At 36.0% G+C, this 26259-nt stretch overlaps 2 protein-coding genes across 5 annotated transcripts; one reads left to right on the forward strand and one right to left on the reverse strand.

The window, feature by feature from the left end:
* The first annotated feature begins 1203 nt into the window (after window positions 1–1203).
* Window positions 1204–11079, forward strand: LOC103720419 (putative small nuclear ribonucleoprotein F). 2 transcript variants are annotated; one of them, XM_039127879.3, is made up of 5 exons: window positions 1204–1293; window positions 9260–9347; window positions 9464–9501; window positions 9617–9681; window positions 10751–11079. In XM_039127879.3, exons 1-5 carry the CDS (start codon window positions 1288–1290, stop codon window positions 10806–10808), a joined length of 255 nt encoding a protein of 84 aa, XP_038983807.3. In that variant the 5' UTR covers window positions 1204–1287; the 3' UTR covers window positions 10809–11079. The 2 variants fall into 2 exon arrangements, with proteins under 2 accessions (XP_038983807.3, XP_089782415.1); XM_089926289.1 differs by lacking the exon at window positions 1204–1293 and having other exon boundaries at window positions 9236–9347; window positions 10751–10999.
* Window positions 11080–11606: 527 nt separating this feature from the next.
* LOC120111284 (NADPH--cytochrome P450 reductase-like) lies at window positions 11607–23056 on the reverse strand. 3 transcript variants are annotated; one of them, XR_005512401.3, is made up of 19 exons: window positions 22188–22840; window positions 22054–22113; window positions 21851–21927; window positions 21709–21766; window positions 21527–21610; window positions 21380–21416; window positions 16515–16584; window positions 16188–16382; window positions 15994–16086; window positions 15060–15288; window positions 14883–14966; window positions 14652–14803; window positions 14470–14566; window positions 13121–13270; window positions 12955–13032; window positions 12709–12831; window positions 12482–12598; window positions 11913–12077; window positions 11607–11784 (listed from the first exon to the last, which is right to left on the reverse strand). XR_005512401.3 is itself a non-coding variant. In XM_039127877.3 (18 exons), the coding sequence occupies exons 1-18, from the start codon at window positions 22734–22736 to the stop codon at window positions 11997–11999; spliced, it is 2334 nt and encodes a 777-aa protein (XP_038983805.3). In that variant the 5' UTR covers window positions 22737–23056; the 3' UTR covers window positions 11607–11996. The 3 variants fall into 3 exon arrangements, 1 of the variants encoding a protein (XP_038983805.3); XR_005512400.3 differs by having other exon boundaries at window positions 11871–12077; window positions 22188–22839; XM_039127877.3 differs by having other exon boundaries at window positions 11607–12077; window positions 22188–23056.
* Between the last annotated feature and the right edge of the window lie 3203 nt (window positions 23057–26259).

Consider the following 26259-nt stretch of genomic DNA (forward strand, 5'->3'; position numbering starts at 1 on the left):
CTAGGTAAATAAATTAGAAAAAAATGAAATGCAATGCAGAAAATATGTTTAGCTATCTTGTTTCAGCTTCTTATTTTTTTATATAATTTTCATTATTTCTAGAAGAAGTGGAAGTAAAAAATTTTTCACTTCTACTTTTTTTAAGGTGGATTTTTACCCATTTCTCATCCTCTTTGCCCAACCTCCTAATCCCGGCACCTCCCTTCTACCTTATATATATAATATATATTACAATATATAATAATATATCAATAATATATATTAGAATATATTATATAATACATATTATTTATTATATTATATATTGTAACTTATATTATTTTATATAATATTATTATATAATATGCATAATATATATTTATATTAATATAATAATAATAATAATTATTATTATTATTAAAACGATAAAAGTTGGTGTGGTTTGGCAAGAGTGGTGAAGCCGAGGGCGAGATTAGGCAAAAGAAGAAGGGTTGAGAGAAGGGTAAAAATCTACTTTTAAAAAATTGGAAGTGAAAATCATTCGTTTTCACTTTTTCTAGAAATAATATAAATTATTTTTAAAAATAGAAATAAAAATAGGACAGCCAAACATATTTTTTTCATTAAATTCCGTGTTTCTGTTAAAAAAAGAAGAAGAAGAAACCCGAAAAAAATGACCTATATCAAACAGGCCGATATTGTGTTCTTTGTGCTTTGTCTTATGTGTGGCAGTAAATAAGACTAAAATAGTTATAGTGTAAGATATTGATATTTGTAGGATTTTTGAGTTTGTGCTCCATTTCCAGGTTGTGGCACGCAATTAATTAAGCATGGATCTTAGTTGACACGCCACAAGAAAGGTAGAATCTTGATCAAAATGTGCCTTTGATGTACATCAACCCAGGCTATACATCACGTATTCGAGTCCACTATACATGCTGCATTAATACTTGGGCCATGCCTAGTTGCTTGACCACTCCTACGTCTCCCAAACTAACCAAGAGAAGACCAAGTGACTGACTGATACTTTGTAGGAATGGGTGCAGCTCGGTTAAAAATGCACCGCCGGAGGGCCTAACGTCTGATAGGACTTTTTCCTGTAGCTGTTTAGACTAGGAAATGTACATGGCTCCGGATCCAGGCCAGCTCGCTCCTTGGCCCAGCCCGGCCCACCCCCACCCTACTGCGTCGAAACTCAAGAGGCTGTAAAGCCCTAAACCAACCCACTCCTTTTATTCGTGCTGTCGTTTTTCTCTCGTCGCTTCCGCTTCTCACGGGGGCTCCTCCCAAGCTTCGCTTCTCGTCTCCATGGCGGTAAGTCTTCCAACCCCCCCGTTTCTCTCTCTCTCTCTCTCTCTCTCTCTCGCTGGACATCATCGTTTTTTTACGAGAAATCTCTCTCCCGGTTCTAATACCTAACAAACCCTAACCCTAACCGAGCGTATCCCATCTCCAAGAACCCCCCCCCCCTCCCTCCGGCTGAAAAAATTTAAAAATTGTCTTTGGGTTTACATATCAAACCCTGGAACCCTAAGACGATGTCACGCCGCGCTGTCTCGCTCCAAGGGCTGCACCCAACTCGGTGCCTAAAGATTCCCTATCCTGAGCTCAAAGAAAGCCAGTGCATATAAGTATTGCGTATTTCGAACTGTTCTTGATTGTGATGTGAAAAGAAGTGAATTTTTGTTGAAATTTTGGCAGGTGAAATCAGATCTATTTTACATGCATTATTCTTTTTTATTGCAATATTAGGTGCCATGTGATAAGTGTTTGTGCTGCTAGTTTAGATCGTGAAATTTTTATATGATTATCTGTTAGATTCAGAATTATGTTTCTTCTTGCATAAGAATGATCATTGTTTTGCAGTGCTTGCTTGTTTTCTTGGCTGCAGGCAAGGTGCAGATAATGTGATCCTGACCTTAATCATGTTAGAAATTAAACCCTAGGCAAAAAGAATGCACTAAGCTTGGTTATTAATTATTGATTATTTGGTTTTTGATTGAACACTGAGCTCTGCAGATAACATCATCCATAGACAGCCCATTTCCTTGTTTTAGTTATCATAGTTTGATTTCAAGTAGTGGCTTTGGCATTATTAGATGGTATGGACCCAAACGAATACTCAAAAAGTATGTTGATGATATTTTCATAGAGGGAATGGGTCTTAGCAATATGCAGCATAAAACAATGGGTGAGAGCTAATTTGTCTAGGTTCCAATGTATGCTAGGCTAGAGCATGGCCTCATTTTTTTTTTTGTGGGAACATTGGGAAAAAGTTAGATGATTCTGATTGTGCAAGTATGGGATCTAAGATTTGATTATCATGGGCCTTTCCGATGACAGTTAGCCATCCGTTTATGCAATTCCAGTTTAATTTAAACTACATGGGAGGTTTTTTCTTTGTAATACCTTTTGGCATTCTAGGGACATTTTCAGTTTTTGCTGTAGAATTTGCTGAACGATGGTGCTTCGTTTTTGCTACCCCTAGAAGGTTAGGTTGATAGAGATTTGGTTAGTTATGGATAAGAGTAACCAAAGAATGTCTTCGAAGAAATACACAATATATAGAATATTCCTTTTTGCAAGGTTAAGGGGGTGGAAGTATAACTAATGAGAATCTTCCTTATGGGCATTGTCAGGAAATTGGAGTGCCACTGGCAAAGAACTGTTTAAAATGCCTTTTGAGGTCTGTCTGACATCGTGCCTTGAGGGAACAGCTGTTCAGTAACACCTTTAAGGTTCATCGGAGAGGCTATTTGGAGTAGGGCATATGCATCACACATAAAGGTTCATGAGCCATGCACGTTATGCTTATATTTATACCTTCCATTCCCATGGAAGATATGCATAAAGGATCAATTTTCTTTCAAGGCATGCCACAGCTAAAACATTAATAAAGTCAAAAGGTCAAACGATGACTGACTTTGCATGTGACTGAAGTGAATGCAAGTGATGTTCTGATTTGATGAATAAATGGTCAACATATGCGCAGAAATATAGTTCAAATTCTTTTTGAGTAATGATTTATTAGACATTTTATAACTGCATTCCTTGAATCCACACTTTTGTAACTATTTTTTCTCTAGATAGTGTTCAAGAAAGTGACAAAAGCAGAGAAATAACATATGATTTTTTAGAAGTACATTCAAAAGCAAAGAAATTACATATGATAATGTAGAAGGCCATTCATTAGTTCTCACTAATGCTTGGGATGGGCTTGTGGAATTCAAAGCTTCAAATTGTCACATGAAATGATTAAAGCATTTTTAATGCACAACCATTTCTGGCCTCAATTCAACCAGCTGTTTGGTGTTACACATACATGCATCAAGCTACATGCAGATACATGCGATTCTTTGATTTGTATCATCAAACCATGTTGAGATTAGATAGGTTATCATGGTATGCCTCCTTTGACAATCACAGATAATTGGTGTTGTTGGTGCTTATTGGCATTATAGAATGTAGCAATTATTCTGAGAATTGTATATTTGGTCCAAGGTAGTTTAAGACAATTAGATTTTATGAAACTGAAGCGTGAGAATATAAAAATGCATATGATTCTATTATTTTAATTTATGGATGGTCAAGATTGGATTATAAAAATTATGATATTTCTCTATGTTGATGGACTTTGAGTCTTTATATATAATTACTCCCCATTTTAAATCTGATGGATATCTATTGTGACTTAATCACTTAAGATGAGAGCAAAATTAGGTAAAGGTGATTATTAAGATAAACATGTATCTTTATAGTTTAATATATATTGTAGCTATGACAAGAAAATTTTTACATATCATGAATTCCAGATATAATCAATAGTTTGACTCAAGGTTTGCTGTATTGATTGGTACCGATGCATACTGACCGTATTGTACTGGTACGCGACATGAGGGGTATGCCGACACTCGGTTTGCTGAACCGACCCCCGTACTGAGCGTACCGGCACTGTAATAGGATGGTACTGTATGGGGTCTTCTACTGAGATGGCGAACCTTGATTTGGCTTTTTACCATTTTTTTTTTAAAAAAAAGTTATGGTGTTGATTGTCATGAACTTTAGAGACAAAAAGAATTTAGAAGATGTTAGGTTTTTAGCAATGTTATCAAAATTGGCACCTTGGTGAATTTGCCTAGAGAGGCCAAATTACCTAGGCAATGGCTGTGTCGGCATTAGCTCAAAGTTACAGTACTTTTTTTTAAAAAAAAAAATCCACTTGCTTTTTTTGGGTCACTTTCGCAACTAAAAGAAACTTATGTTATGTGCTTCAAAAGTTAAAATAATATAAGGTATGCTATCATTTCCCTCATCCCATCCACCCTCGCTTGACCTAGAGATACGGCTAACTACCCATTCATTTGCCAATGCATCAACAGAGGTCCTTTATTAGTTTGTTTGACCACTGATAGCCCTCTGGCATCCCATTGACAACTATTCAACTGCTCAAAGGCCCCGAAAGTTTTGCCCCTTAAATGCTTCCTGTCTTCTCCTCTTTCTTTTTATTCCTCTTCATCCCCTTCTTTGTTAAAGGATTCTTCTTTTTTTTTCCCTCTTCTCCATCTCATCCCTTCTCATATCATTTGAAAAGTCTTTTTTTATTCCTTCTACCATGTTTCTTCTCCTTATATTTTTCCCTATATTTGCTTTCTTTTTTTCCTATTTTCTTTCCTTTTCCTTTTTCTTTTTATTCATGTTCTCTATTTTCCTCCCAACTACAATCTCCAAGAGGTGATTCTGTTTTTTGACTCTCCCAGACATGTCACATTTTCACTTTTAAGGTTAAAATTTAAACAACTTGCTTTTGCTAGCACTTACTATTGCTATATTTCACTTGGTGGATTGATATGCAATGAGATCATACCTTGATCTTCACTAATTTTATTTCCTATTTTGCTATAGTACTTTAGTTGTTTATTTACATGTAGACTTTGGAAGGCATCATTTCATTTCATTAGGAGAAATAAATTCTTTGCAACTACCAAATTTGGATGTTTAAATTTGATTTTCTTTTAATTGTGAGTTCATGGTCTATGGAAAAACCAACATAAAAGTGATCCCATGGAATGGAAGGAACTTGACGCAAAATATATCAATAGAATTTAGGATCTTTCTTTAATTATATTACAATTAGTAAATTTACCTTTAGTAGATGGAATATTTTATCTTGATCATCACACCTGCTTGAAAATTTTCTGCTATCAAACCTGCTTCCTAATACTGCTACTCCTCTCTCCTTATTAAATTCATGTAATTATTCAGAACCTATATGTTGGTGTTTATCATAGAGTCCTTGTAGCACATACTTTTAGGGCCTGTTTGGTTTGGTGTAAGTGGGCTAAGCGGGACCATGCTTTGTGGAAGTGGCCTTAGCCACCCTTGGTCTGAACTGGCTTCGGCCGTTTTTTCTTTTCACAAGCCATTTTTGGAACCTACTTCAATTCCAATTCAGGCAAACCAAACACCTGAAATGGGTTCCTGCTGGCCCAACTGAGTTTGGATGCCCAGTCATGGGCAACCAAGCAGATCCGTAACCAAGATCTATAAAGGGTTTATTATTCTTGCCCTGCTTCTGCATTTGCTCTACAATCATGCTTCTACAAATAGACTGTACATGGGGAGATGAGGCCATTTCCAAGACTAGAGAAGAATTATGATTTAATTGATTTAAATGAAATAGAGGCTCTTTTTTCATCTCCCTCTTTATCCTTGTAGATCTATTTTTCAGAAGTGCATCACTTATTTATCAATTTGTTTCATGTTTATACTTTCTCTAATGTATCAAATACGAATGGTCTTGATGTTTATCACATGCTCGCCTTAACATTCTAATTTTTGCCTAGCATTGTGATTTATGCAATGTTGTAGGCAAATTGATTATAAGGCCAACGAGATTTATTTCAGATGAGTTGGCACTCTCCTTACAGGAGAGGTCCCAAGCTCGACTATGGATGGTGGCATTTCCACCATATGTCTCAAAATAAAATAATTTGTTTACAATTATCTCTCTTGAGTTTGCAATATTATACGCTACTCTTTAGAAGCCCTTCAGTTTGTTAACGCTGGTTGGATTATATATTATAGAATTTTCCCACTTTATCTCTTTCTTTTATATAAATCATATATATATGTGTGTGTGTTTATATAGATGTAAATATATATATGTATATGTATATATGTATACGTATATGTTTATAGATATGTATATATATATATATATATATGCTAGATGAGGGTAAATTAGATTTTGTTTTAGTATATTTAGTATATTTAGTATTTGTTTTGTTAGAACCTTTGTTTAGTATTGTACTGCATCTCTACTATATAACTGTATTTTGTTTTGGTTATTATTGAAAGCTTATCTTCCAAAATTTTGTTCATAATTCCAAGTAAAATTCCAAAATATCTCACTGATCGCTCACCAATGTTTTAAAATTCAGCTGTGGTATATGGGCAGTCATGGGACCGCATAGCATATACGTGTTATGCAGGCTGCATATACAGGCACATATGCAGTTAGTAATTTAAATGTTTAAATAAATAATATAGATTGTATATAATAAATAATAATGTGAATACTTGTGATAATAATAATATTTTTATAAATAGTAGCAACATTAATAATAATGACATCTAGCAATTAGTGATTACTACGTAGTAGTTTCTTAGTAGCAATATTTGTAGCATAATTAACATATTGATATTGTTAATATATACATATTGGCCTGCTTGAAACCCACATCCAACTCAACCGGTAGCTTGAACATGCTTTATTTGCATGGCTCTGTGTAGGAATGGCCACGTCTATGGTCACGCAATGCTAAAAGGGACATGCATGCGACTGTACAATGATAGGTAGGTTGCATATGCAGCTGTGCAATATTAATCCTACTGCTTATGTATCGTCGAAGTGCTAAGAAATGGTCTTTTCGACCTATATATGGCCTGATTGCATATGATAGCCGCATATAGGATATGTGGTGCCATCAGGGGATTGTATACGCATATGCGGCTGTATATTTGGCCTTATGCACGGCATTTTAAAACAGCCACTCCCTGTCTTATTTTTAACTAATGACTCACCAACTCAACATTAATATATCAACAAATCTCTCTCTATGGCAGGTGCAAAAGTTAGGATGTAAAATATATGTTATAAAGAGGACATACTGAAAAGATAACAACAAAAGTTTTTACACTTTCCACTGCATGATGGAGCGCAAGCATGTTGAAATCCCTTTCACAACTTTGATTTATCATGCAAAACCTCTAGCATCTATGATATAGGTGTTTCTTCCTTTTCTATTATTTAATGGCGAGCGTATAGACATTTTATGATGATTTCTGGCTATTTTTTCTAGCCCATCCATGCTGTGAAGTTTACTTCAGTTGTGAGCAATATATTCTAAATCAAAAGAAGATATCACATAAATAAAAATATATTAAATAAATCAATATCTAGGTATGTATGACTTATGAATGGAAAATAAGCAAGGGATCTGTCTAATTTTTGACATAGGCTGTACCAATTGTGTATAAAAGGAGTAAGCAGATTGGTAATGTATTAGTTGTGTACTTTAAGATTGGCATATTAGAGAATTTAGTATTTGGTCAGTTGGTTCTCTTGAATTCATAATTATATATGTATATATTGTGCATTAACTGTTTATTTCAAAACTAAGCATATTGGCCTGGTTTCCTCCCATCCTGGCTCTAAAAAAAAGATTACTGTATCATACATACATATGTATATGTACGTATATGTATTTACATGTGTATATATCTATATCTATATATATCTCCTTTATCTAATTATTAGGACAAAGATTATAGAAAACTTAGTAGTTGCTAATATTCAAATGGATTTATGGTAGTAATTGGCAAAAACAAGTAGTTTAAAATTGTACCATTACAGCATAGCTTTTTCCTTTGGATCTCATGCTTTGTATAACATCGAGATGGTTTCATTCAGTATAAGCTCAAAGTGGGGCCGAACATGTGCCTGCTATTGTTTCTCTTTTGTAGGCCTGAAAACCAAAACATTTTAGACAAAACACATGCTTTTGGTTTAAACCTTAAAACTATGATGCTCCAAGCTGTGGTGTGTTTATCCATTAGCAACAGTGTTATGTACACACTTGGCAAGCTCCAAAAGTCTAGGCACAGGGACACAATATTTATAGATATATATGTATATGCATATGTATATGTATAGAAGTATATGTATATAGTGTATTTGTATCTTTTAATGCTTATTCAAGAAAAAGAGAAATGTAGAATTCTAGATGCTATTTAACAAATAAATTAATGTAATAGCCTTGAGTGTGCAAGTTGTTTAATTTATTTTTTAGGTTCATTTAAGATATGTTGAGATACTTAAAAAATGATGACTAATCATGATATATTCATGTTTAGAATATAATGACATTTTGTTAAAGTATAGCTGTGATAACTTTATATTAAAAGTGCAATGATACTTTGCTTAAAGTATCCGTATAATCTTGATAATTGTATATTATAGACATAAGGGCACTTCACTTGAAATGTCTAGAAAAGCTTAAGGACACTTTATTGAAAGTGTCCAGTGCGTCAAATTAAGAATTCTCTGCATGACACTCCAAAAAAATTGTCAAGTGTCGAACACTTTTTGCTGATATCAACAGAACACTTCAAAGTGGAGTATCTAGCTGCGTATTTTGTCTTGCCATGCCCAAATGTCCAAAGTGCCGACACCTCTAGATAGCAGGGGTAAGGAAAGCTGTAAGTTGGAATTGTTGATGGCTAAAGCATCTAGCATTGGTTGCTCAATTTAATGAAACATGAACCGAGAGGGAATTCCCTTTAGGGCTTCAAGCCTTAGTTGCCAGTCTTAGGAACAGTTGTGGGCGTGAGCAAGCAGATATTGTAGAGACACTTTTAGTAAGGAAGTGTTTAGGAAGCGGCTGCGCATTCGAGATTCTAGGAAGGTTCAAAAGTGCATGCATTATCCTAGGTACAAGTTTCTGGCTACTGCATTTCGGACAATCCAACATTCTTCGCATTTAGAGTACTTCCATGCTGTCTGGAGTCCTTAATAAAAGAATGTCTTTTTTTTTTTTTGTGGTGTGGTTTGTGTCTTTTTTTTTTTGGGGGGGGGGGGGGGGGGGGCATTTAGCAAAATATTGTTTACTTTTGCTGTGTGAAAAGCATTATATTTAATGATTAGATGCCTTTTTTTGTTGTAAAATGTCTTGTTGCACTATCAAGTTTCAACAACCTTGTTTCCCTATTGATGTTGCAGACAGTTCCAGTTAACCCAAAACCTTTCTTGAACAATTTGACTGGGAAGCCTGTAATTGTGAAATTGAAGTGGGGGATGGAATACAAAGGTAATTTTTTTGTGTTTTATATGTGCAAGAGATCATCATTACATGGTGTCAAGTTTTATTCACCTATCTCTAAGAACATGCTTATATAACTAAATTTCTCTCTGTGCCTTTTTCAGGTTATCTTGTCTCAGTAGATTCCTATATGAACTTGCAGGTATCACTTTTCATAAAGTTTCTCTGTTAGGGATTTTGCCATCTCAATGTGTGCTATTATTACATAGTCCTTTTGATTAACTAGGTTAATTTAACAGTAACATCCTTCTCTGCAGCTAGCCAACACTGAAGAATTCATTGATGGGCAATTCTCAGGAAATCTTGGGGAGATACTGATAAGGTAATCAATTGTTACTCCAATGTGATTTGCTCTATATTTTTACTTTCGGATGGTTGACATCTTTGGTGATTAAAATTTACATCAAGTAGTCCAAAAATTGTTCCTAAATTCTTCATTTGTCAAGACTACGAGTATTCAATTTAAGAGAACCAATATCTTTAGACTTTTCTCCATGCATGTATTAAGAAGAAAAATAAAAATAAAAAAAGAAAACACAACTTCATGGGGATAGCTACAGTGCTTCTTTATATTTTTTAATTAAAAAGTAGATATTCATCCCACCCATTGGTTATTAGTGGGTATGGATCAAAAGTTATCTTAACTAGTTTCCAACCGGTTCCCGATTATTATTATTATTATTTTAATCTGGACAGTGCTAATCCCTGTATCTCTTCCCTATGTATCTCCAATCCCGATGTAACCCAAATCTCTCTCTCTCTCTCTCTCGCTCCCAGCAACCGCACACCGCCCACTCCTCCCTCACTCTTTTCTTCCTCCCTCCGCCGTGACAACTACTCACCGCCCCCTCTCTCCACCCACCTCCTCCCCTGGCGGCCGCTGATTGTCCGCTCCCCCAGGCCTCTCAACGAATGGCTGGCAATCGTGGGAGAGCATTAACCCTTCTACATACGGCCATTGAGGGCTGGACTGTTTAGGAAAATTAAATCATGCGACAATCAATTATGACCCCTGAGAGTTGCAAAAATTACAATACTTACCACCTTGTCTTTTGCCCAAATTATGGTATTTACTGCTTGTACTTGGACTTTCTACCAGCTATAATTGGTTGACATGAGAGAAATCAGGACCATTCTACAATGAATAGAGAGCAGAAATTTGAAAGATTATCATGCAAAAAATTTTAGAAGCATCGTAGCAGATCCTCAACTGCATTGGTTATGAAATCTGCAAGGTGCTGAAAGAAAATTCACGACGTATAAAGGCTTAATTTAATGTATGGACTTTTTTATGCTTATTTATCATATGATTATATGACTCAGAGTTACGGACTGATTGTTGTAATTTGGGGATGATCGTGTTTGTCTCCATTTCGTGTACTGCACGCCAGGTGCAACAATGTGCTGTACCTCCGTGGAGTACCAGAGGATGAAGAAATTGCTGAATGACAATTACATCCAGAAGCCACTTTTCTTTTTGCTGATACCCAGATGTCTAAAAAGCAGGATATGCAGCAGATGTGGATGTAGTTTTAACTCAGCACACAACGGATCATCACTTTTGTCCGTGCATTAAAAGAAAAAGGGTGAAATCAAAACATGCTTGATTGCTGCTTTAATTATGTATCGATATTTTTTTATGGTGGCATGCTCATCTAAAATGCATAGCCGTACTGCACTCCTTTCCCATGCTTCAATCAACAGGTCCTGGTTTGAACCATCGCAAAATTGCAGCACCTGCTTCATGGTATTAACTCGATATGCAGTATATATTTACTTTATCAGGGAAATAAAAAGACTTGAAGAAAAAAAGAGGAAAACGATAGTTTGCTTGGTTGGTACCCCTTTATGTTTCAAAAATCTCTTCATGATGACATCCTTGATTAGATTTCTAAACAGTAGTAGCGTATGTAATACCTTTTAACACTACGTCCTCTGTAATACGTGTCATGCATGTCTGCATGCAGTTCTTGTTGCATCTCGCAGCTCCATTATCGTCCTTCCCTTACCATCACCGCACCTCTGCAATTCCTTCTCTCTCTATATATAATGTGTGAATGTGCCTATATACGTATATAGAGTTAATGAGTGAATTTAAACGGATTCATGCATGGATATCAATTTACATAAAATAAATAGATTGTGTAACCCCACCATGGATGGGGCAGGTTTGGGTTTTTCTTTACTATATTTTCGGACCTGAACCTGGTTTCTCTCAGTTCAAACCTAACCTCACCTATTGCGACCTTTTAAGTTCAACATCACCACCATCTCTTTATTAAAATGATCTTATAGCAACATTGTTTGAATTATACATAATTACTAAAGGCTGATATAGAAGTCTTCCGCATTCCGACCGTAGGGGTCGCCTCTATCAAGAAACTACAAAGTGAGTGCACTCTTATTTCTTCTCCGATGAATATTCCTGCCGAAAAATAGAGGAGATATTATATTACACAGCAAAATCCTTGTTAGAGGATCGGAAAATCATAATTAAAGACAAACATGTACTTCCTAAGTTGCGACATAGGGACACAGTGAAATGCCACCCACTGGAAACTCTGTTTCGAATCCCTGTGTACGGCAGTCAAGTGCTTGAGCTTTAAACAATCCACTGGAAGCCGTTTCACGGGAAGCTCACCACACATCACGCAAGTACCTCCCTTCCATCTGCAGATTCTTCACCACGCTCTCAGCCTTAGAGCTATCCAGAGACCCCTGAAATCCAATTCCAAGGCACTGCTTTAGAGAAAAGAATATCATTTCCAGAGAATTGTTACTTCATTGCATAACCAGAGGGTGGCAAGGAGCACTGTTCCACCCAGAAGTTGAAATATTCGGGTCAACATAGCTATGATCGGCAGAGCATATGAACTCCAAGTGGTTTAGGTAATCAAGTGAAACAAGTGTATCAGGTTCGCTAACATCACAAGAACCAGCCCAGTAGGTTCAAAGAGGAAAGCAAGCGACTTCAGCAATTCAATTTCAGAGACTGTATCATCAATCTTTCATGCTAATTGAGAGTTCAATGAAACCAATGGGTTTTGAACCAATGCAATATCTTTTTTTTTTTTTTACCAGGTTTTGAACCAGTGCAGGATCTTTTTTTTTTTTTTCCTTACCTGCTCTTGAAGTATGGTGTGAAGAACTCGGTGGACATCTCTAGCCATGCCTTTAGCATCACCACAAACATATATATAACCGCCCTTGGAAATGATGATGTCCCAGATAACTGCAGCCTGAAAACAAGGCGGAAAAGAGATTGATATCAAAATAAGTTGCAAAAAGTTCTCTTTGGGGTGTCAGGCATCATGAAGAACCAGCAGAAGCAGTAGAATTATTGTTCAACCTTCTCAGCCATCTTGTGCTGCACATATTCTTTGGCTGGACCTTCACGAGAGAAAGCAACAATTAGCTCAGACAACGCCCCTGCTTTTACAAAATTGTTCAGCTCATCCTCGTAAATGAAGTCCTGCATGGTGCTCGTCAAATTAAACCAGCTGAAATTTGTAAGAAGTTGTTTGAAAAGGCAACACAAGTGATATCTGTAATACCAATTGTACATTGAGTAGAAGTTAGATTTATTACAAATTACCATTTTACGGTTCCTGCATCCAAAGAAGAGAATAGCAGGGCCAAGTGCAGCTCCAGACTCCTTGAGTGCCAACCTTTCCTGGAGATACCAAAGTGGAGGTAGCTGACACTGTAAGGCCATTATCTAACCCAAGACTATCTATGAAAGCATCAGTTATGGAACCAACCTGCAAGAAACCCCTAAAGGGTGCCAGTCCTGTGCCAGGTCCAATCATGATAATTGGCACAGAGTTATCTGCAGGCAATTTAAAATTTGATTGTCTGACAAAAATAGGAGCCCAGCTACATTCTTGGCTCTCCTCCAATGGGACTGAATTCTGTAAAAATGCAAAGTGCTAGTTTAGGCTACAAGCCATCTCATCATCTGATAATCGACCCATAAGAGTAGCTGTTTCATTTTCTGAATTAAATTGATTATTCCTGGTCTAATCTTTCCATACAGAGAGGGAGGGGGGGAGAGAGGAAGGGAGGAAGATAATGGACAGACAATCTAAAGCAATTAGAATCAATTATGAAATGAGAATCATATCATACAAGACCAAAATAACAAAGACAAACTTAATACAGGCAACAGAATACAATTAAAATAACAAGAAGCCAGAGGTTGGCCAGGACCATAATTCGCCAACCCTCATGCACTCCAAGCTTTTATGACAATTCTAACCTGCTGTTTAGTTCTTGTATGAAGCAGTTGCATGTCATATTTTCAATTAGCACAGAAGAAAAGGTTTTAATTTTGATAACATTCAGGAAGACATTCTTTTTTAAAAAAATACTTTCAACTGTATCTTAATCAAAAGTGGTAAATTGGACTGACAAGAAAAGTGTGCCACAGCAAGAAATAACCAAAAGGTCCAAAACTATCCAAGCCGTGTCCCAACTATTTGGACTTGGCTTTATGACTCCTCAATCACCAAGAATTCTTACTTAGAGCTAGATCTGATGTTCTTTCCAGATCCTTTCGCACAACTAAGTGTCTCACAAGAACAGATGGGAGAGAAAAAACAGCAATACACAGTTATAATTGTTTTTCTTGCTGTTTCCCTTTTCCTTGCAAATGAAGGGTAAATATTCGCTATCTTTGTAAAGAGAGTGGGATAAGTTGGTGTTATTTAAGAATCATAAATCGCTAAATACAATGATGACTGCAGATGTCCTGTGAAAATGAATCAAATCATGACATGTTTGTGAAAGGCCATCACAAACAGCAGAGAAGCCAGCAATCAGTTGAGGTACACCAGTCAAAGGTTGGGAGAACAAAGAAGCTACATGCTCAATGAACTTTAGAATTATGTAATTAAAGATGGAGAGCACCATGGCAGGTTAAAGAATGTTAGATCCTAAGGATACACCTAAAATATCCATAACTAGATTTCGAGTTGGCAAATATATTTGAAGCTCCGGTTATATCAAGAGTCCAACTTTGACCTTTCTATTCATCGAAAACTTTTAGGGGCACCTAAGTTAATTTCAAAATCTGAAAGCATGTATAATTATATGTTAAATAGTTAGATACCTTCATCCAGGTTGAACAAACTCCGTTATGAATCCTTCCTGTTGGTGTTGGTCCATGCACTAATGCACATGTGACATGAATTCTAGAAGGTATCATCCTGCATAGCATAATGACTAATTTAGCACTAACATGAGCAAAACAATACAATAAATGGAACACAACAATCATGACATAGTGCTCACCTTGGAGAAGATGATATAGAATAATATCGAGGCTGCAAGCGAGGAGCTATAGCTGCAAAGAAAACACCTAGAGGAGGCTTGGCTGAAGAAAATTCAGCCATAACTTCAAGAAGGCTCCTCTGACTTGCGACTATCCATTGAGAATATTCATCCTGAAACCAAAAGTTACATGTCAACCAAATTTTGACAATAACAGTAGAAGCATTCAATTTCCTGTGAAATAATACCAACCTTTCCTGCAGGAGAAGCTAGATATCTTAATCGTTCGGCTTCACTTGGATTAGAAGCATGGGCAGCTAGAGAAACTAAAGCAGCCTGAAGATACATTATACATACACAAATAAAGAATCAATTGAAGAGTTTTGAAGTAGAAAGCCTAAAAATGTAAATTATACACAATAAAAAGACCTTCTTTGGTGAATTTAGAAGGTCAGCATATCGAGCAAGCGCAGTTCTCAAAGTGCAAGGAGATGGGAAAGGAGGCGGCAGAGAGCTGCTACTTAATGGCGTGCCATCCTCTTTGTTTGCATGTAGGGAGAAGAATGTATCTGATGAATAACCTAATAGTCTTTCAGCCTCCTCCACAATCTCAACACAATTCTCTGAATAAACACCAACATGGTCTCCAGTTTCATACCTGACATTTCACATATGAGATATTCCCCAAGGTGAGCAACTACTTATGATGATAGCTTCTGCATACTCTATAAGTTTGAGCAGCATTCAAAAAAAGTATGGATTCTGGAGCATTATATTGTAACAAGAAGGTTTAAATTGACAGGACTCGAGATTATCCAAGTAAAAGAATAAATATTTTACTAGCAGGAAACTGTCAGGAGATATTATGTTTTAAAAAAGAATAAAATGATTATTCCAAATTTTCATCAAGAATACCATAACAAAATATAAAAAGTAATTAATTGACAGGATCCAATAAGATGACATGAGTAAATGTAATATATGACATTCAGAAAACAGAATTGTAGACTATGTGGTTATGCATCAAATATTTCTGGTTCAACATAAAATCATTAACTCACATCAAACAAAAGATAACATGCTGAAACATTTTAATTGTTTAGACAGCAAGAAACTCATATATAAGAAAACATAAAGCATACAGAGGAATTGACGATAAACATATAGCACCATGAAGCAATTCTAGAAAGCAAAATGAATTGAGCACTCATTCCTTGTACAGATGTATGGCTAAAATTAGATGATGCGATGCACATCAAGATAATAATTTTTATGATAAAGAAAAGTTGCACTATAGGAAGCAGACTGAAAGGGGTAGAAATTGCTTTCGATACATGTGTGAAGCAAATATGAGGAAACTTACGCAAGTCCAGTTCCAGAAATGTCAAACTCAAGATGAATGCAGGAACGATCAGAAGCTGGTGTATGTAGCTCCCGCCTCACAGCCACATTAGCTCTTCAAAGTTGAAAACTAGCACATGTTAGGTTCTTAACTACACATGCAGCAGGTCCTGATAGTAGAAAATATTGGCATAAACATCGACATTTCTCTAATACCTGCTAGGATGTTGAAGGTCATGAACAGCATGTCCATTGGCAAGACTCCAGTTCCTCTCCATATGTAATGCATTTGCACTGTTAAGGAACACAACCCGGTATTCAGGTATGGCAGCAGTGTAATGGGTAGATGCACCAGGTGCATCATCTTCATCTCGAAGCAAATGATCCAACTCCGGCCACACCAGCTCCTTCCTGAAAGCAATCATAGAGTAGATTTAGTCAAGAATATATTTTGCAATTATGTTTGGAGGCAAAGTTTGTTTTATGTGGGTAGCATGAAGCCCCTCGTTTTTCAAACACTTGCTAATATAATGTTATTCATACCATGAAGCAAAGTCATCCTCAATGCACTGATCATCATCTCCAAGGCCAATTGGAATTAGGCGTTTCCCACCTGCAGTAACAAACAAAATTAATTTCACTAACAAGTGAAGAAAAGGGAACAAGACATACAGAAGAACACCTTATGTAAATTGTATTGTGCATGACCCAGCAATCAGATAATCTACATAAGCTTCTCTAACTCCCAAGTTACAGAGGTACTCAAACAGTATTTACTACGTATGGTAAAATTTCAAAAAATGAAGTTGACTGCTCCAACCAATAGAAGCATCAATGTGTAGTCAACTTGTTTTATTTTTGTTCTTCCACCAAAAATGAAAAGCAACCAATCAAAAGAATGACAAACTACTAATAAGAAACAGAAATGCACAAGCGAGTGATTAATAAATTTTTCCTACAAAATCCTGATTGGATTCATAAGAGCCTAGGAACTACATGTTATAGCAGGGATATTTTACATAATCAAACCTCAGAAAATTTGGCTGAGAAAATTTGTTGCGTACTCATTTTATTTGAAGTTATTTTATTAAGATTAATTATCAGAGTTTGGGACTAGAGGTTAGTTATATGTAGTTATTCTAATGTTTCTTATGTATGGGCATTTATTAAGAGGTGGTTATTTTTGTAAACTACATATGTTTGTTTGTATGACCATAAATGTAAAGAGAATTCAGATTAGGAGTGTCCTTTTGGAAAACTAGGAGGATCGATCCCCTTCGATGAGGATTTTAGAAGGTTTGGTTTCCCTCAAAGTGAACCTTCTCCATTTCTTTTCCTATTTGAATTAGGCATGCATCAATTGGTATCAGAGAAAGCGATTGAGCAGCATGGTATTTTACTGGAGATCTTTGATGATTTAAATGAGATCAAAGTCCTTGTTAAGAAAGCGATTGAAGCAGATTGGGGAATTAGGGAATGCTTGAAGAACATGCTGGGGGAACAGCAACAATTTGATGAAGGCTTGAGAAACATCAAGAAGATGATTAAAAAGCCATCGAAATTGTTAGCAGGAGGAAGATGAACCATACCATTTTCAGGGATTCTCCAATCTATGTCATCAACATTTATGGAGGCAAGATGGAGGCATCAAAGATTGAGATGCTAATCCAAATTATAGCAAGCATTACTCTTACGTGGCAAGGAAGAAAAGTCCCATCAAATTCCTACAAAGATGAGGAGGTTGGCTGGCCTCCTCCGCTAAAGCACAAAAACCCAATTGTGAAGACATGGTTGCTTAAAGGGTGGTGGAATTTTATGTACTCATTTTATTTGGAGTGATTATATTAAAATTAGTCATCAGAATTTGGTACTAGTGGTATTAGTTTAGTGTTTCTTATATATGAGTTGTTATTAAGAGGTAGTTATTTCTGTACACTATACATGTTTATAAAGAGAATTCAAATTAAGAGTGTTATTCCTTTGGAGAACTAGGAAGATTGATCCCCCTCGAAAAGGATCTCAGGAGGGATGGTTCCCTTGATGCGAACCTTTTCCATTTCTTTTTCTATTTCGACATTCTATTTGAATGAGAAGACATCAAAATTTCAGATATGAAAAAAATATTAACAACATATGCCAAAATTAACTTAAAGTGATAGATAATTTTCATTTCAGATCGTGACATGCTTCAATGACTTGATTCGGCTGAAGCCCCTAAAAGGGAACAGTTCTAAGGCCCTATTTGGGATTGCTATTAGCAGTAAAGCTTTTAGAAGTAGAATTTTCAGAAAGTAAAGCCTTCGGAAGTAGAGTTTCTATTAAAAGTTATTTGCTATTTGGTAACACATTTGTAAAGTATTGTGAAACTTTAACATATATTTGGTAACCAAAATAAGAAAGTGTTTTTGGTATGATGAAATGACAATAAAGGATATTGCAAGTATTGCATAGTGGAATATAATACAATATAATATTATATATTAAAATATTATTATTTTTGTATAATATTATTATAATATAGTGTAATATAATATTGAATACTACAGCATAATAATATAACATAATATGATATGATATAGTAATGTATTATTAATAGAACAATATTACTAGAATGCAATATAATATTATTATAATTATAACATAATATATAATATAATAATATTGTAATATAATACAACAATATAATATAATATAATGGATTAGAATCTAATCTAATAATAGATTGTATTATATTATTATTAAATATTATTATATATACTTTGTAATAATATAACATTATTATAATATAATCATATAATATAATATCATTTATATTATTAGTCGTATAAAATGATATTATAATAATAATAATATTGTATATTATCATAATATAACTATTATAATAATAATAATAATAATAATAATATAAAATTATGATATTAATAATATATATGTCCATATATACATATATGGACATATATGTGTGTGTGTGTGTATATATATACATATTTATATTTATATAGATATATATCTATATATATATATATATATATGGATATGGATACACACATATATATAAATATTATTACTATTATTAGTAGTATTACGATTATTAGTAGTATTGTTACTATTATTAGTATTATTACGATTATTAATATTATTATTAATAGTATTATTACTATTATTAGTACTATTACTATTATTAGTATTATTCCTATTATTAGTACTATTATTATTAGTACTATTACTATTATTCATATTATTACTATTTTTATTATTATTATAATTTTTAGTATTATTACTATTTTTATTTATATTACTATTATTAGTTCTGTTACTATTATTAGTAGTATAACTATTATTATTAGTATTATTACTATTTTAGAATTATAACTATTATTAGTACTATTACTATGATTAGTACTATTACTATTATTAGTATTGTTACCATTATTAGGATTATTAGTATTATTGCTGTCATTAGTATTATTACTGTTATTAGTACTATTACTATTATTAGTATTGTTACTATTAGTATTATTATTATTAATAATAGTATAATATTATTATAATGATATTATAGATTATACTATTATAATATAACAATATAATATAATACAACATAATATATTTTTAATTTATTATTATGTTATATTATATTTATAGTATAATAATATATTATGATATGATATGATATAAGATGTAATCATGAGATTTGTTGGTGGGCATTTTGGTCATCAAAAAATTTTATTAAAATCAAAACAGCTTTTCGACATTGGTTAGAAGACACTTTTGGAGAAAAGCTCCAAAATAAAGTTTTTCCCAAGTAGACCTTTTCAGCTTTCTAGCAAAACCAAAATAGCTTGCTAATTTTTTATCGCATGCCACTATATCATCCAAAAGTACTTTTGAAAGGCCAAAAAGTGCTTTCTTGCCCTCCAAAAGCTTTACCAAATGGGGCCTAAATCTTTGAGCGACAGCATCTAATGTTTCTGTTTCTCAGCTAGACTATTAAAGTAAAGGCAATTTCAGTCACTTTTGGTCTAAAGGCTCATTAGTTCTGTTGAAGTTCTTTTCCTTCAAACCTTGATAATTGCAACAGATGACATTCACTGCACCGCACAAATACAATTAGAGGATACTCTCAGTCTGTCCGTCGGATTAACTAAAGCACTATAGAACATACACTAGATATCTGAAAACAAGATTGGCTGGATCCAAGCGCACATACGATTTACCCAAGCTGTGATAATTTCTAAACCCCAAATTTTCCTCACAACATGTCAAGACCCCTTAAAAATCATGAATCATATAAATGTAAAAGATTGTCCATAATTCATGCAATAAAGTTTCATTTACTCCATTTCTATCATAAAAGACTGTTAAAAAATGATAGATTTATTACTTGAATCAAAATTTTCAACTTCAAAATGAATAATTAATACAGACATGTTAGTCAGATTCTATGCTTCTTGATCACATATCATGGACAGCATCAGAAAGCCACGTATAAGTAAGTAGATGTAAAAATATTGAGAATGTTTATACTGGAAATAAGATTTGTTTATCTTGGTAGTAAGAACTAGATCTCTGCATCTCAGGGCCAGTTTGACAGTGAAACATGATTAGATTCTACTATGTAATATACTTGTATTTGCATCATGTTTTATTTAAATGAAAGATCTGTCAGAATTGTTGAGGCCACAACCTCTTGCAGCAGATTTTTTTTGAACGCCCTTGTTGGATTGAGATAAATGGAGAGAGTAGAAGAGAAATGAGGAGAGAAGTTATTTCTCTCAAAAATCACATTTTTTCTGTCCAAAAGTGGAGGGACTAGAGAGAGACTAGAAGACCAAAATAAGTTTTTCTATTTCTCTTTTGCCCCTAAAACAGGATGGTTCAAATAAATTTCTCTTCTTCTCTCTTGTGCATCCAAACAATAGGAGAGAGTTATTTTCTTTTCATCCCTTTTCTTTTTTTTCCTCTTCTCTCCATTGTATCAAAACAGAGTTTCATGTTAACTCTCTTGAGAGGTTTGGAAGGTTACTCCCAAGTTGGTCATGTATTAGGTGTCACTGCATATTTGACAAAGAACACGGCATCATCAGAGCCATGTGTGACTGCCCAAGTCAATATTTAGGGTGGGTCGAGCACATAACTTTCTCAAGCATAAATCAGGATATCTGAAAGGAGAATAGCTGATTGGCTTTTCCTGTGTCATAAGAAAGCACAGCATCCATAAAGAGCTCTAGGTACCAGCTTTCTAAAAATGTGGAACCACACAGGAGCTTATTATATCAGTTTCTTTAAAATCGTATGAATAGGGCACAGACAAAAAAAATCAATAAAACCCAAACCAAAGTAATTCATATCGATTGTCCTCATCGGAATATGATGAAAGAGCAGAGAGCTAGCTACTAAGTAGGTACCTTGATCGGCAAGGATCTCATCCACCTCCTTTGCGACCTATATTTTCCCCATAAGAACACAAACACATTTAACATATTGTGTATCAGCACAAATATGTTTCTAATCGAAAGTACCAGGCAAAACAAATAATTATATTATATCCCAACCTTGTTGAAATGCTCATACTGTCTGTTCCCCAGACCAAACACAGCATATTGAAGATTCTGAAGCCAAACCCCTCTCTCTTTCCCCTAAAACCAAACAAGCAGACACTGCCCTCAGGACGCCATGGCAAAATACAACACTGAGAAGACAACTTCCACTAAAGGCAGTCAAAATATTCTCTAACCTCAGTAAACCATTTATAGAATCTAGCAGCATTATCTGTTGGTTCACCATCTCCGTAACTGTGATTTCCGAACCATGGTTGGTTAATAAAAAAAACAACTAATGTAGGGGAAAGGAAGAATAACATACAAATTACAGCTCACGTTGCCATGAAGAACAGCGCCAAGGTCTCTTTCTTCATCTTCTCCTCGTACTCATCGTCATCAGCTGCGTAATCATCCTACCAATAATGGGGCAAACAAAAAAGGACCAAGGATCAATATCAAACCACAAATAGTCAATCAAGCGGCCAGGAATTCTCCAATCATCTCATAAAAATCCAATATAGAAAAGGAAAAGGTCGCACCAGATCAACAACTTTGAAGACAGCCTTCTCATATCGAGCTCTCGCCTCCTCGGTCAGAGACTAGTCAAGACAGGAATTTTAGGACTATTATTTGGGAATAGATTCAAGAAGTGGGGCGGGATCGAAACCCTAACCTTGGCGAACCCTTCCGCGGTGCCGGTCTGGGTACCAAAGAAGACGGTGATCTTCTTCCTCCCGTCATCGACCTCCTGCTCCGGCTCCTCCCCGACCCCCAGCGGCCGCGACAGCTCGACCGCCGGGGTTGCCTTCTTGCCGCCGGATCTCCGCCAGAGCAGCATGAGCGCGCACCCGAGCAGCAACGCCACCGACGTGGTGAGCACCGCCAGCAGCTCCCGGTTGCTGGCAATCCCCCGGACCTCCGGCGGCACCCCCTTCCCGTGGTACTTCCCGGTGAGGATGGCCGACATCAGATCCAACGCCGAGAACTTCATCTCCCCGGACCGCATCCCAAGATCCAGCAATCGATCGATCCCGATCACCCCCCGATCGCTTCTCTCTCTCCCTCGTTCGCTCTCGCTCTCTCTTCTTGATTCTTGGAGGGGACAAGAGAAGAGGAGAGGAGAGGAGAGGAGAGGAGAGGAGAGAGCGGGCGAGGGGTTTGGCGGTGGAGAGAGTGAGAGGGAGGAAGGGAAGGAGTGGGACTGGTGAAAGGGCGTGGACATTGCGGGGTGACGGTGTTTATTTTTTAATGGGTTTGGAAGCAGGGCAGGGCCAGCGGCGCGTACCAACCGAGTGCGCACCAAATCATCTCCTCCTGCCCGGGGATCGAGCAGGACGCAGATACCGCGTTGAAAGGTTTTGAATGTTTTTACCGGAGTGCCCTTGGGAAAGCCAAACCAATCGGCCCGGTATCCGTCCGTGAAAGCAGCGCGAGGATTATGGCCCCCGCCCCCCCGCCGATGTGGCGGTATGGACTCAATGCATGAACTCCTGTTAAAAAGATGGGGACAGCGGATACTCTCTAGTCCAAGTTCTCCAAATTTTTTATGCTTGGACTGGACAGCAGCAGATCTTGATAGACCAGAGAAATTTGAGGCAAATTTTGACTTTTCCTATTTGAAATCAATCATTTATCCAAATTTGTAGAGCAGGACAGGTTTCTGATCTATATTGATTTTAGAAGCCATTTGAAGTTTTGTGGTTGGAGTCACCGTAATACAAATCCCAGTGCAACTTAAGTTGCTATAGTTGATTTATAATGAGACCCAATTTTTATATTTGGAGGAGTTGGTAGGAAAAGAACATCTGTATAAACATATTTTTAACACATGTTGTATTAGAGCACTCAATATATATGAAGATGAGCATATTTGGAACAAAAAGATCAACATCGAAGTCGTCGATGGTGAGAATTTGAACACCCATAAGAAGGAAGCCGGGGGTGGTGCAGGAATTGAGAAAGATAGAGAAGATGAAGAAGATAAGAGAAGTGGTGGCTGGTAGAGGAGGAGGGTGGCACGGTTATAGACCTGCCGGAATTTATAGGACCGACTGCAACATGAAGGGCATCGATAAGGAGGGATTCGAGAGTGAGACAGAGAAGGAAAAAAAAATTCTATTGTAGTGAAGTTCAAGATGGAGAAGGCGTTGATGAACCTCCTAGAGGTAGCAGGTGCTGGAGGCTACATCAAGGGCAGTAATAAAGAGCAACTCAAGGTCAATGTGAGAAGGAGAGAAGAAGGGAAGAAAATCAATGATATATATATATAATTTTAAAATCAATGATATTGAAAAAAATTATTTAATAACTTTTCTCTCTATTTTTGTTAAAAGCAATATTAAGTGAAGAACAATTTAGCCATCCAAAGATAAATTCTCACTCACCTCAGCCACCAGTAGACAAAATGACATGCCCATGAGTATGACAAAAAATATGTAAATGATGAAAATGTAGATATAGTGAGGTTAAACTATTGGTTCCACTAGAACGTATACAGATCTTGAAGTTTAGTATTTTTAAATGGCTGCAAAACAATTAATTCAAATGTTGAGAGAAATAAAACCATTTGATGTATTAAATGAACAATATAATAAGATCAAATTGAGTTTACAATTAAGGTCTGCTGTTTTCTTGTTATGTCAGAGATGTTCATGGACACGGTGATATGATGCAACCATCTTAGAGAATTATTCAAGGTAAAAGGTAAAAGCCGATTAAAGCATGGAATTGGCCCATTGGATTCCTTCGTATCTCAAGGACATATTCCACGTGGTCTATATTTAAACCACAAGTCCAGGCCAGCACTCAGCAGACACGGCGGGGCTTAAATATTGTATAGAATACTCAGACGTGACGTAGTTATTTGAAAACCGCAATGCCTTGTTGTAGCCGTTAGTGAAACGGAAAACGAAACGTTGGAACGATACGGAAATAAAAGATAGAGACATTAGGCCATTGACATTTTCCTCGTTCAAATATACGAAAGGGATTTCCAACTGTCAATGACCACGTGCCAGCTTTGTCAGGAAAATGACCACGTGCAGCTCTATTTTCAAGGCCTCTAGCGGACGCGGAACGTGATCTGGGTTTGGTACCACTTATGTGGGCCACGAAGATTTTAACAAAATTCACCACGCCCTACTTCCATGTGATGTAGTTAACATCAGAAAACACTCGTTTGACTGCCAAGAAGGAAGGAAGAAAAGTATTGTCAAAAAATAATAATAATTTTTTTATAAGAATAATTTTTTAAAATTTTATAAAAATAAAATTTTTTGCGACTCTTCGGCTTCCGCTTCCTCCACGCAGCGGCTTTCTGGCCTTGCCTTTTTCATGCGGCGGCTCTCCAATCTCCACTAATCGGCTTCTATCTTTTTCTCTTCCTTCTCCTCTCTCTCTTCCTCTCTCGCTTTCTCTCTCTTATCCTCTTTTTTCTTCTCCTTCTCCTCCGTCGCCAGTGTTGCTTTTGTTGTCGGAACCGTCCCGGTCCACCGACGGTACAGCTGAGAACACTGTAAACTAAGCGGTTCGAGACGGTTACGCCGATCATGGTTCAAGATTTGCTCAAACTGATCCCCCCTCCTTTCCTTCCTTCTGTCCCTACCAACCCCTCTTCCAGCTAAGGTGGGAATCACTTTCTAGTATATCATCAATGGAATTCATCACGAACCAGTTGTTACCTTCAAATATTTATTCCTTAAAAATATAAAAATAATGTTGTTAATTTTAGAAAAAGAAAAGTTGGCTCAAAGTCTGGATGAAAATTGATGTTTGATAAGATGCAATCATCATCAAAGACAAATGGTCAAACTACATAACAAAATCAATTGAAATGGGACTGCAGAAGCAATTCATGAAGATGCGTTCCCTTTAGCCATGTTTGCAGCACCCACCACCAAGAAACAAAAGCAATTCATATTTGAATTATACAACGAACATGCACCTTGTAAAGAAAGTTACATGTGAGATGTAGTCCAAAAGATATGTGAATAATATATAGGAAAATGCTGATGGTCAGTCACTACCTAGTTCATCCTGGCTATACAGAGTGACTGGTTGAATGGAAAAGAGCACCAATTGCTGGTGATCAAAGATGTTGGGTTACATGAAATCAAATTGACTCAAGATAACGAAAGAATTGCCTATAGGACTTTAGTCTACTTGGCAGCTCTGTAACAATTGCTCCCGAGTTTGATTCAAAAAGATGGCACTCGGATGGGTATTCTCAAACTCAGAACTTATAATATGATTACTGAGATAGGCCCGGTTTCAGTAACTCCAGCTGTGTTAGAGTTTTAAGACTCTGGAGAAGAGATAATTCCAATGACTGTAGTCTGGATCTGGAATTAGATGTGATTGAAAAGAAGATTTTTTATTGAAAAAAAGATTTCTTACTTCTTTCTCTCATTCAAATAATGCATGATATTTTTATCTTACATGGCTCCTAAGTGATAAAACAAAGAAGAACTTGTCTTCTCTTTGGATACTATTGTTTTGTTGGCAACATCATCTTACAGAGATTTATATGCTTTCGTTCACTTGAAGAGATTGACTTGCGCCATAAGTACTAAAGTTTGATAAATGAATGGTGTCATATGGTAACCGTAAAAAGATAAGAAAACTTTGCTATTGGAAGTCCGAAAGCCTCGAAAGAGAATGTAGACTATAATATAAGATTGTTTGAGTAGGAAAGTTATATATAGAAATAGCTTGGCTTTGAAGAAGAAAATGAAATATAAACAACT

The sequence above is a fragment of the Phoenix dactylifera genome, chromosome 11, assembly GCF_051530095.1.
Source record: "Phoenix dactylifera cultivar Ajwa chromosome 11, Ajwa_hap1_PhDact_Kaust_v1.1, whole genome shotgun sequence".
Taxonomy (NCBI): domain Eukaryota; kingdom Viridiplantae; phylum Streptophyta; class Magnoliopsida; order Arecales; family Arecaceae; genus Phoenix; species Phoenix dactylifera.